Raw genomic sequence first — 12,069 nt, forward strand, 5'->3', positions numbered from 1 at the left:
TGCGCGCTTTTCGGCTGGGAATCGCGGTGGTATGAGTCCGGCCCACACTCGGACCCAGGAGCGCTGCAGCTCCCGGAGAACTGGCTGCCTGGGCGCCTATACCAAGTTTAAACGTAAGAACTGATCCATGTTTTTCTGAAGATTCTGCTTCTGACATGCAGATAACAACGTGATATAGGGCTCTTCCTCCCTTCCATACTACTTTCCCACCACTTTTCTTGACCGTGAATTTAAAAGCAGATTACAGAAAAATTGGCTGAAGTCATCCCGCGAAGGCTCGCTGTAATGACTAACCATTAAAAGAGATCTCACGGACCCGGTAACAAAGACAAGGAGCGACCCTGCCAACACCACTGAACCCCTAATCTCTGCAAACTCTCCAGGGTTGCGCTAGTGCTTTCAGTTCACCATTTTTATAGGTAGAAGCAGCTCTAATGACTTTCATCAGGACTTTCCTGAGAAAATAGGCTTCATTTTGCAGGTCGGAGAGGAAAGTGCGACTCTGCTGGTGCTGAGTATCCACACTGGAAAGGAATGGAAAAGCAGAGGAGGGTTCAGGAGTTTGCTGTGAAGCTGCCACAGGCTCTTCAGAACTTTGAGCTGCCTGTGAGACTAGCTCAACCCTGAAACCCAACAGAACCCTGTTTTTGTTTCATTTACACTTTGGTTGTAGAGGCAGTAATAAACTTGGAAGAAACTTCAAGTCAGGGTATTTTCGACTTCCTAGTTCATGCTGGCATCTGAGAATCTTTCAGATAGAAATTCCAAGGAAAGACATTTGCGCGCTTGAAAAGGATTTAGTAAGCCGATCTCAGCAGAGACACTGGGCATGCATTTACCTGGCCTCGGTCAATTGACTTGGTCAATTGACAAAAATGCCAAGAGGCAGTTTTAAGATAAGACCTTTGTTTAGTTAAGCTGGGGAGTGTTTCACAAGAGGCACCAAATTAGGCAAAAGCAACAAGTTCAGTTGCCTCTCAGCAGAGTGGGGCGATTGTAGTTCACGAGGACCTATGGTGCAGTTCATGAACAACTGGAAGAGAGCAACTCAAAGGCTCCAGACATAAAGAAAGGCTAGGAGATGGAGATGCTAATCACCTACTTTATCGGAGCACACGGTATGCCTGTGTTCCACCCCTGCGGTGTATTCCACTAATGTGCACCATTGGCGCATTTTGCAAAAAATGATGAACGCAAGGCAACCCCCTCGATCAAAACACACTTTGTCACTTCCCACTGAATGTCTGAGAGCACAGGAAGATAACTGTGGCTGGTGACAATGAATTCCGTATCTCCAAATAGCTAGTAGAGAAGTGTTTGAATATCCCCAGAACCTATAAACCATAACTATCTGAGGTAATGACCGTATCAATTAACCATTACAAATTGTGTGCACGTACTGCAGTATCACCTGGTACTCCCACACCTGCAAGACTGTTACATACAAGTTAAAATCCAAATGTGTTTTTAAAAAGAATATGTCTTTTGGAAACCATTGCATGCATTGCCCTGTTCTTTAATGATGACACAGTCTTCTGAAAGCATTACCAAAACTGGTTCAAATTGCCCAGTGATGGATCAATCTTTAGGTGATTTCTAATATGCGGCTCTTGCAGTGATCATTTTTCTATATAACTCATCATTGTCATCATCCCAATTCTTTTCTTTTTTTGAGGACCATTTCAAAGAATTGGAATATGTTTGTGGAGTGTCATTATTCCACCATGGGAGCAACTGCAAAACCTGAGTCTGGCTCTGCGTGCATGTGGATATATGGTACTTTTTCTTCTGATAAATTACATGGGAAATGATCTGCAGCCATGCCAGTTCACCCACAAATAGAAGGTGCAGGTTTCTGTCCATAAAATGGGTAAAATTTAAGAATTCTTAGAAACAAGAAAACCAAATGGAGGGAATCTTTGAGGCAATCACTGAACTTCTGTGGTTCTCTGAGTGTGAACTGGGTTGATAACTTTCTGGTTTCGGGTACCAACTTTGTCACATCCTTTCCAGAGCTTCTCCAGTGCATTCTGCACAAGACCTGGCAGTGCTGATGTGCAGTAAACGTCCTTTGAATGAGAGAATAGGGAAATTTCATCTGATTTTCCTCAAATCGCAAAGTTTCCCCTCAGAGCCACCCATTACCGATCTTAGGCTACAGACAGCTCCTTGATATCCAATTCAGTCACTGAAACTGGGTAAGATTTTTGTTCACAGGGTCTGACATATAACGATTGTGTGAGAATGTTGTTCCTACTGTGTGCTCAGACTTTGCACTGGGCTGGTCACTGGTTCTTTCTGTCATAAAAGATTTCTGCTGTTTTTTAGTGTTCTTTACTTTTATGGTGCTGGGAATGGAACTCAGGGCCTCAAAGATGTTAGGCCAGTGCTCTGCTATTGAGGTATAGACTGGCTCAGATTAGCCACGTGGACTCCTCATCCCTCCGAGGGTGCTCCCACCCCCTTGTTGGTGATGACCGCTTGTTTCCTTTGCCTGTACCAGAAGAGCCAAATCCTGGGAAGTGTGGTCAAATGTTAATAAGCAAATGCAGTGAAGGCGTGATGAAGAACCATCACTAGTGGGCTCCGGGACTCCCATCTGCAGAGGGTCCTGTTCCACAATGGGGACTCTGCTCAGTAGTCCTCAGGGTGCTCACTGAGGCCAGGAAGGCACCTCTCCACACTTGTATTTCTTCTCCAAACTGCTCAATTCTCAATGGGCAAAGCTAGGAGTATTTGCTACTTACTGTTGCCTCCAAGAGGGAGTGTGTGATACAAGACATGCTGCCAAACAAGAGCTCAGTCCTCTCCAGCTGTGTCCTGCTGCCTCTATTAGCCACTCAGGAAACTTGTAATGGGCTCACTTGTGTTACAGACCACCTTGTGTGACTGCTTCAGACAGTCGCTCCCTCGAGTTTTCATTTCCTTTCCTCTTGTCGGGAGGTTCCAGCACTCCACGTCACTCCGTCTCTGTGCTGCTCAGCCTCCCTTCTCCCTCAGCAGGATCCAGAGTCCAGGGCCCATGTCATGTATCTCCCTTCTGCTTATGTTATCATAGCTTGTCTTTTGTTTTCAGTCAGATTGGTACATTTTAGATGTACACAGTGATCACATTCGTGATAGAGAATTTGTATCTGTCCACGACATAACTTCATTCTTCTCTTCTATTCCCCTCCCCTCCTTTCAACCCCTCCACACCTCCCCATCTGCAAAGGCTTAGTTTCCATTTGTTCCTTCTTTTCTTATTTTCATACTTTCCCTTCTTTCCTTGCCCCTCTTCTCTGTCTTGTTCCCCTCCCACGAGAGCATTTTCTCCTGACTTCACAATGATACCTTGAGTCTTGGATGCAGGAACCCCGCTAAGAACCTGTCAGAGTCAGAGCTTAGTTCATCTTCCCTGCATGTGTAAGAAAGTACAACTGTGGAAATCATTGACCATGATTTCCTGCTCATGGTCCCATTTCTCATGAAAGTAGCTCAGAATAGACTCTATCAGGGTGTAATATGAACATGCACTAATACAACTTTTAAAGAGTTAAGATTTCTTTCAACGTGGTTGGGTGTGGCGGTGCACTCTTCTGATCCCAACATGCAGGAGCCTGAGGCAGGGGTATCGCTATGATTTCCAGGCCAGCCTGGGCTACAGAGTGAGTTCAAGATTAGCCTACACTGCATGTGAGACCCTGTCTCAAAATGGCACCATTTATTTCAACATGTTTTAAACGACCACAGGTTCATCCAGAGTTCTATGTGTGAGTGCACTCCCATTCAGGCATCCAAAGGGCCATTGTTTTCTTTGTGCCCCCCCCAGATTCACTTTAGTGAGAAGCATGAGCGGGAGCAGCATGTGGAAGAGGGACGGCAAACTCCATCTGAGGAGAACCTGGCTGCTGTTTCACCCTTGTCTCTGCACTGCGTGGGGAGGGTTCTGTAGTCCCTGGAAGTGAGACTGATGAGAGTCACCCCCACTCCCCTTTTCCCTCTGAGGGCCAGAAGAGGGTGTGGTTAGGCCCAATCTCTTATGCCCCTTCTCCTCACAGCCGTTTGCTTCCCATTGGTTCCCTGAGGATGGGCTGTTCCATCTTGCTTCAGTGTCTTTCTGGCATCCCCAGGTAACTTCATGGTCACCATCCAAGATACTCTCATGGGACGCATAGCTTCGCTGTCAGCTGCAGTACCCCCATCACTGTCCTGCTTCCATTACACCGGGGACCACTGGCAAGAAATCAAACTGAATATTGAAGAGGTCAGGAGGGATCTAAACTGTTATTAACTCTCCCCAACCTCAGGAAACTTCGGGAACACAGCTAGTGTTCCTAAAGAGTGTTTGTTTCCCGTTATCCCACTTTTCAGATACTTGACACAACCGATCAAGTGACTGCATCTCCCCATTTTCCAAAGAACTGTCCTGATGATAGCTCTGAGACTCCTGGATGACCTGAAGCCCCCTGGGAGGTCAGCTTTGGAATAAGTACAAGGCGAACTGAATTTGGTCGATCTTAGGCTTGAGTTTGCATCTACGAACAGGCTCAAAATTCAAGCAATCACAGGCTCAAATTCAGACCAACCAGCAGGCTTGGCTTTGTAGCAGTCACAAACCTGCTGATGCTACCTAAGCAGGGTTCCATTTGCACTTTCTCAGGTGGTACAGGAGAGCTCCTAGTTGAGCTATTAACACCTTCTGTGCTGCAGCATGGCTGTGTGGTTCAAGTAAAGCCTCATTCTGGTGATCCTGTAAGTATACTCCTCATTGATTTCTCTAGAATTGTGGTCAAAGTAGCTGTTTGGAAGGTTTTGTAAATCCACTTGTGAATCTTGTACTGAGTAATGTGCACCAAATTGTTGTTTTCAAAAGAGCAGAGACACTGGAGCCAGGGACTCTGAGGAGCTGCAGAGACCAGCAGCCAAAGATTAGTGACAGTCACTAAAATTGCTAAGAGATTTTGGAGTGAACTAGAAGCAACCTGTGGCATCATGGTCCAGAGCTGGAACATGCAAGGCTGAGGACCGTCGGTGCTCTAACACTGGAGTGGCTATGAGAGGTACACATTGCTCATTTGTTTTTTCTGTTACAATTGAAGAACGAGTGGCAATAGGAATGCTTGCATCCTGTTTACAAGCACGTGCTTGTTCTGCGATCTAGACACTCACATATCCCCATTCCCTACTGCTCTGAGAATAGGGTTCAGGATGCAGAAGAAGGGACATTCAACTTATGGAAAGACCAATTCTCTGGTCTGGTGAATACATTCATTTTTTTTTTTTTAAAGAATTAAGCCAGGCCAGAGGCTTCCAGAAGTGTAAAAATTCTGTTTAGGCTGTCTAACGTCATCACTGTGTCTGGGTACTTCACTGCCTGATCAGTCTAGGGAAGAAATGAAGTGCGTAGAGCAGTTACCAGTGTCCTGGCCGAGCCCTTCTGTTGACAAACTGGCAGATTTGAATTTGAGACGCTTCTGTAACCTCATCCTGGTGGACAAGAACCCTGCAAGAATTCCAGCACCCATTGAAATAACCACTTTGTTCTATGGCCCAGGGAGACTCTCACATGCCTGGTCTCCACACCTCTAGGGAAAACCTGGAGGTGGGTGCAGCATGCGAGTTCCAAATATTTCTCTCCTCAGAGAGAGCTGGGTGTTGGGGATTCCTTAGCAGCTATGTGGCACTATACTGAGGGAGGTTTGATTCCAGTGTGTGCGTAGGCTTTTCCAACCTGTTCAGTGTGACTATTTTCTCAGGCACCGTAGGCATGGGACCCTGCAGAAGTGTTTGCGATGTTGTCCAGAGAACAGCCACACACGCTTTATTCAGTGCACTTAGGGTGAGGGAGAATGAGAAGTGTAAGTTCCACTGTGCTGCTGACTTCCTCCCCGTGAAGAGGGTTTGTGATATGGCAATGATTGGAGGGGGCATTGAAAAGAAGCAGAGAGAAGACAGGCAACAGTGAAAGTGAGACAGCTACTTTTATTTCCTTGTATGAAATGACAAGTCCGCAAGCTCTACTATATACAGATTGACATGAGCTGGTAACTGTGCTTGACAATGTGAGTTCGTGTCCAAAGCCGTGATGTCAGGAGTCACCGTGCACATCCTGCGATGCTCACTCCCTCACTGGAAGCACCCTGGGGGGAGATATATATCCAGACCGCTGAGATCATCTTCTCCAGGCACGTCGTAGAGTTCTAGCAACTGACATGTGTCAAAGAAATCATGAGTGCAAGGTGTGCCACAATTCTCCAGAGATTCTTCCTGGATGTCATGACACTGAATGTGTGGGGATGAAGGAAACGCAGAGGCTCCATCTCTTCCAGTGATCTGTGTATCAGAGGGCTCCTGAGGGTGAGGGTTATGACCATCTGAAGCGGCAGAGCTTGGTGCAGGATTTGTAGCAGGCTTTGTCAATGGGGCCTCCTCCTTTTCCAAAACATGCTGCGTGGATGTTCCAGGTGATGAATCTAGCTGCATTTTCAGCTGTTTTTTCTTCTGTTTTGCACGCTGGTTCTTAAACCAGACCTAAAGGGAAAAGAGAAGCAGCTGAAGGAAGGGGAATGAGTGCAAAGTTGTATCTTCATGGTCCTTAGCAAGTGAGGTTGTGGGTGTGAGAAAGAAAATCTCCAATTGCTTGGGCTTATGTGAACAAGGGCAGTTGTTTGTATCCTGTGATGCTTTGTGTCTCAGAAGGTAAAGAGAGGATTGGATTGTACTGTCTATGTGGGGAGGAGGCTGGAGCCCTCAGACTGAAAATCAAGAAAGCTTAAATAAAGAGGGGCTGGGTATAGTTTTCAATTAGTTGTTCCTCAAGGTTTGCCAAGAAAACATTTCCCAATGTGAGAGGCAGGAAGGGGAATGTAGCTTGGAGTTTTACAGGTTCATGCAGGGATTTCTCCCTGAGTATGTTGAAAGTTTATTTGAGGAGATCTGAATGACGTGCAAGTTCAGACTGAGCAGCATCTAGACAAAGACCTGCTGTATTTTCTAAATATTCCCTTGGTGGGTGCTTGTTTTCTACATAACTGTATGGAGATGCAGTGTATTGTTGAAGAAGTGGAGCGTGATGAGAAGTGATTTGTTGTGAGAATATGGTGTTTGGAGAGCATTTCTGCCCGTGTCCAGGAAGTGGGTGAGGTCTTCTAGCATTAGGCCAAACCAAGAGTGGGCTGCTAATATGTAAGAAATCCCAATGGCAGGATGTGAGATCCAGACTCAAGGGGTCCTAGTTAGTGTTGTCGGGCAAGATTCAATTTCTGAGTGTTGTGTTGGGTAGTGTTGGAAGCCAAGTCCTTTAGTGAGTCTCAGTCTTCCTCCCAAAGAGAGCCTGAGTGAGGCTGAAAATCTAACATATTTTTCCTGTGTAGAGACACCCTGCACCTGTCAATCCAGGGCACTTGTACGATGGTGAGGAAGAGCGTGTGGCGTTGTGGGTCAGGTGTACTACCCAGAGACACACTCAGGCACCTACCTTTATTGTGACTTCCTCGAGCTCCAGTGTGGCAGCCAATTCTTTCACAACAGCAAGACTTGGAAGATTATTGTTCTGAAAGGCATCCATCAATGCTGACAGTTGAGACTGGGTAAATGTTGTACGTGGCCGGCGATTGTATTTTAGATCGTCTGCAGAGGGAACAGGCAAAAGGCTTGCGTTAAAGTAACAACCAGAAGGAAATGACAGAAGCCCCCTGTTCGGATACTAGGGAAAAGTGAATTTCATGGCTGGGACTGACCTGCATGTCAGGGCTTGTCTGGAAAAGGTCACCCATACAACCCATGCCTCACCATCTTCCTGTGAATGCTCTGCACCTCCACACAAGCAGTGCCTCACTGGGAGAGGTTCCGGTATTGGCAGGAGAGTCCCACTGAGTCATGAGTTCACAAGGTTTGTGCAGTACTCGAGACATTGCTCTACTAAGCATGCAGACTCGGAGGTACTTTCAGATCTGGAAGACCTGCTATTGATGTGGTCATTCATTGGTGGGATCAGTGTGGAGGGGCAGCTATGAAGTTAAGTGACCTCAGAATGCACGTTCATTTTTTCTTTTTTGGTACTGGGAATCAAACTCAGGTTCTTGTGCCAGCCAGGGAGGTGATTATGCCACTGAACTATATTCCGGCCGTTGAGTGCATGTTGATTCTGTCATCTACTGTATTTGCAGCAAGCTTAAGATAGAAATTCCTAGTGTGCAGAGGGCAGCAAAGGGGACTGTACTCATCCCCATGGGGGAGACAATTCCCAAAGTCCCGAACCGCCAGGAATTCCCCTCCTCTCACTCTGGTTTCTGCACCCCCAACCCCTCAGCCCCACTTGCCCGCTCTGTCTCAGCTTACCTGGCACCTGGGGCATCGTTGCTGTAGGACAGGTCAAGATCTCAATCTGCTCCACGATCTAGAGCTCCTCAGTTTAAGTGGCTGCTGTGTGGGGCTGCCTGGCTATTTATCTTGCTGGAGTCTCAGACCCACCCTAACCCACCCTAACCCACCCTAATCCACCCTATTCTTAGGCCCTGTACTCGCCAGTCAAAACCTGCCTCTCGCCATTGTCCTTTTCTTTTCACTTTTGAGAGAAAATTTCGTTCTTTGGTTCGTGCTGGTCTTGAGCTCCCAATGTAGCCCAGGCTGGCTTCCAATTTGCAGCAATCTTCCTGCCTCAGCCTTCCGAGTGCTGGGTTTACAGGAGTGCACCATGACACTTGACCTTCTAATTCCTTTTCCTTCCCTTCTCCAGAACCTAGGCCAGCGATGACGAACCTTTTAGAGCTTGAGCACCCCAACTGCCATTCAAAACCTACTCATTTAAGGAAAGTGCCAGCACTGGGATGAAAACTGAATGCTCCACTGCCGGGGTGCTGCTGTTGGTTCTCGGCTAGCGTGGCAACGCAGGGCTTTGTGCACCCACCGTGGCACGCATGTCCAACATTGCCACCACTGACTTAGGCTGTGCCAGCTGCTGTGTGCGGTAGTGCAAGCGAAGCTTGATTGCAAATGGATTCCCAGCAGGGCGTGGTGGCACTCGCCTGTGATCCCAGCACTCTGGAGACTGAGGCCAGTGGATTACCGAGAGTGAAAGGTCAGCCTGAACTCCATCACTAGACCCTGTCTCAAAGAAAAGTGGGAAAACAGTAAGAAAGCAGCCAAAAATTCCCCACAATGCCCTAGAAGAGGAGAGGAAGCCAAAGGAAAGTGAGGCAAGCAGGAAAGAGAGAGAATGTGCAAAAATGTGACTGAGGACAAATGAGTAAACAAACACAGTGCTGAAAACAAGCAGACAGCTGGGCGAGGTGGCACAGGCCTGTAATCCCAGCACTCAGCATGTGAGGCAGGAGGATCATTGTAAGTTCGAGACCAGCGTGGGCTACAAAGTGAGTTCAAGGCTAGCCTGAACTGCATAGTGAGACCCTGTCTCAAAAAAAAGAGAAAAGGAAAACAAGCCAGGCCCTGGGGGAGGGAGACTAGGAAAGAGAGGGCCGGTCTTGCCTCAGGGTGGGCGGAGGGTGAGTCACTTGTGTGTGGTGAGACCCCCAGGATCCCTGGGAAGCCACTGTCCACCTAGCCTGCCCAGCAAGGCAGGGACAGAGAGCCTGCAGGATCTGCGCAGAGGAGTCTGCTGTCTGGTTTAAGGAGTTTGGATCGGAGGCAGCTGGGAGCCCAAGGAGAAGGAGCTTTAGGTTTTTTTCTTTTGTTTTGTTTTCTGACTCTGGGTGTTAAACCCAGGGTCTTTGCAGTGAGCTATATAGCATCAGCTCTTTTTTTCTTTTTATTTAGCTAAATTGCTGAATTGCTCAACCTCGTCTATAACCTGGGACCCTCTGACCTCAGCCTCCCAGAGTGCAAGGATTATAGTTCTGTCCTGCCACGTCCTGCTTCCTTTTTAAAAAAAAATTTAGTGAAGCCTGTCTTTCATTTCCTAGAATCTTTGTCTCTGTCTCTCTGTTTATTTTTGTCACCTCACAGGCACCATATTTAGTGATTTTTTTTCTGTCATCTCCAAGTGTTTCTCTTCGTGAGATAATTTTTTTGTCATCGGTGTAATTTCGTGGACAAGGATATGGGCTCTGTGCCAATGACCGGAATCCCCCACCTGATGTAGTTAGTCTCAGCTTCTAGCTTCTCTGATCTGGACATGAAATGGTGGCCACGGCCCCAACTCCCACACCTCCTTTGGCCTATTCCGGAGACATCTGGGAAAAAGCAAAGCACTCTAACTATATAACACTGAGGGGAGCCCTAGGACAAAGCGATACAGAAGGACCCATTTATGTCATACAGGATCAAAATTCAGGGAAAGAAAGCTGGGCTAATGTACACAAACCCCTCCACATATCTGTTTGGAAGGGTGAAATGGGCCTCCAGTTTTCCACACCGAGTTTGAAGTCGGCCCTTGCAGTGGGCCTATGGCACTGATGCAGGGGGAATGGCCATGACATATGCAAAGGGCCTGGTCCCCAGTTGGCAGGATGTTGCAGGAGGTCATGTTACAGCTGCCTGTCCCTTCTTCATCTGCTCATATAGCAGCTGTCTGAGCACCCAGTCTGCATTGTCTGGCTTTGGTGAGTTAGAAATGAGCCCTTAGTACAAGAGAATTCATCCTTCCCCTCTCAAGTGCCGGCGTCTAGGGCAGGAAGCAGCAATAACCTCAGCCACCCAGCAGTTCTCATTAGGATGCCTGTGGTGTCATGACTGCCAGCAAGAGCAGTGAATTAGAGGAGGTGTGTCAGCCCGGAAAGCCAGGTGAGTGAGGAAGTGTCACTGTAACTGAAGGATGAAAAAGAGCCTCCCAAGCCAGGGGAGCATCCAACACCAAGGTCCAGAGAGCCAGAGCACCTTTCAGTCTCACAGGTACAGAGAGGCCGCCACCACAGCTGAGATATGCAGTGATCTTTTAGGTATTGTGGGAGTTATATTCCAGAGATCCCTGTGATAGGTGAAAATCCACGAAATAGCGGCATTATCTTTACTTTATTGTTCGTATATGTTGTAAGGCCTTATCAACCCTTCTCACACTGCTATAAACCTTCCCCACTCAGTTATTAACTTTCCCTACACTCTTATAAACACTTCATAGGCTCTTAAACCTCTTAAACACTTTCTACACTCTTAAATTTATGTAATTTTAACAACTTGTAAAATTCTGTGTGGGTACTTGATGTGAAGTGGACAAGGAGAAATGCTGAACATACGGACATGTTTCGGGACAGCAAACAGACCGATGCTACAGTCACTGAGCCAATCGGCGCCCAGGATACAGAACACAGTGCTGTGATTGGCTGACTCAATTCCACCAGCCAAGAGTGTGCTGTGTACTATCTCACCTTGGCAAACTCGAGCAAGTGGTAGCGGTGCACTGTATACAGTATGGTGTTCATCTGCTGATGAAATACATACTGTACTTTATGACAATTTAATATTCTTTATTATGTTTGAATTAACATTTTATACATTTTTATATTGTTTTAAAATTTTTAGACAAAAATAATTAAAATCATGAATATTATATAAATATCTATACACCACAAAATCCTGTAGTGAAAACACCACAAAATCATGCAGTGAAAACTCTATGATACAGATTTAGGTATACTTTTAAAAAAATCTGCAGTACACTGAAGGCGCAATAAGTGAACCATGATATAGGGACGGGCGACTGTATTGTGGGCAGGGGGTGGCAGGAAAGATCAGATAGAAGGCAGGTCGCAGCCAGACCAAGGGAAGGACTTTGGACTCTATTCCAAACCAAGTAGAAAGCCGCTAGGGCACCAGGAACACTCAGCCCCTTTTCTTGCACTGGAGTAGCGGGAGGAAAACTGGCCCCCGCTGGAGTGGGCAGCTGCTACTCACTGGCTGGTTGCAGGTTGGGTGTGAGGCTGAAGAGTGTGAAGTTTTCATTTCTCAACATTTGCCCGCGCGTCTCCTCCCGTACTTTCTCTGCTCCTGTTCCCTGCTTTCCCGAAAAACCTTTCTTTGGTCCCACAGCCAGGCCAGAATTCCTAGAGCAGAAGGACACAGCGTCAGTTTTCTTATGCTTCCCTAAGCGCAAGTGCGGGCAGTAATGGCTTGCCCTGTGCCACGTGCCCCTGG

At 47.1% G+C, this 12,069-nt stretch overlaps 1 protein-coding gene across 1 annotated transcript in view; it reads right to left on the reverse strand.

Moving 5' to 3' along the window:
* LOC102027472 (leucine-twenty homeobox) overlaps nucleotides 1–8,338 on the reverse strand; it is a 22,419-nt gene extending 14,081 nt beyond the window's left edge. The window contains exons 1-3 of the mRNA XM_005414096.1: nucleotides 8,323–8,338; nucleotides 7,460–7,611; nucleotides 6,147–6,513 (exon numbers count right to left, since the gene is read on the reverse strand). Coding sequence (XP_005414153.1) covers nucleotides 6,147–6,513; nucleotides 7,460–7,611; nucleotides 8,323–8,338 — 535 coding nt within the window. The remainder of the gene's footprint in view (nucleotides 1–6,146; nucleotides 6,514–7,459; nucleotides 7,612–8,322) is intronic.
* Nucleotides 8,339–12,069: the final 3,731 nt, after the last annotated feature.

This window comes from Chinchilla lanigera, unplaced genomic scaffold (genome assembly GCF_000276665.1).
Source record: "Chinchilla lanigera isolate Chin_1 unplaced genomic scaffold, ChiLan1.0 scaffold00177, whole genome shotgun sequence".
Lineage (NCBI taxonomy): Eukaryota > Metazoa > Chordata > Mammalia > Rodentia > Chinchillidae > Chinchilla > Chinchilla lanigera.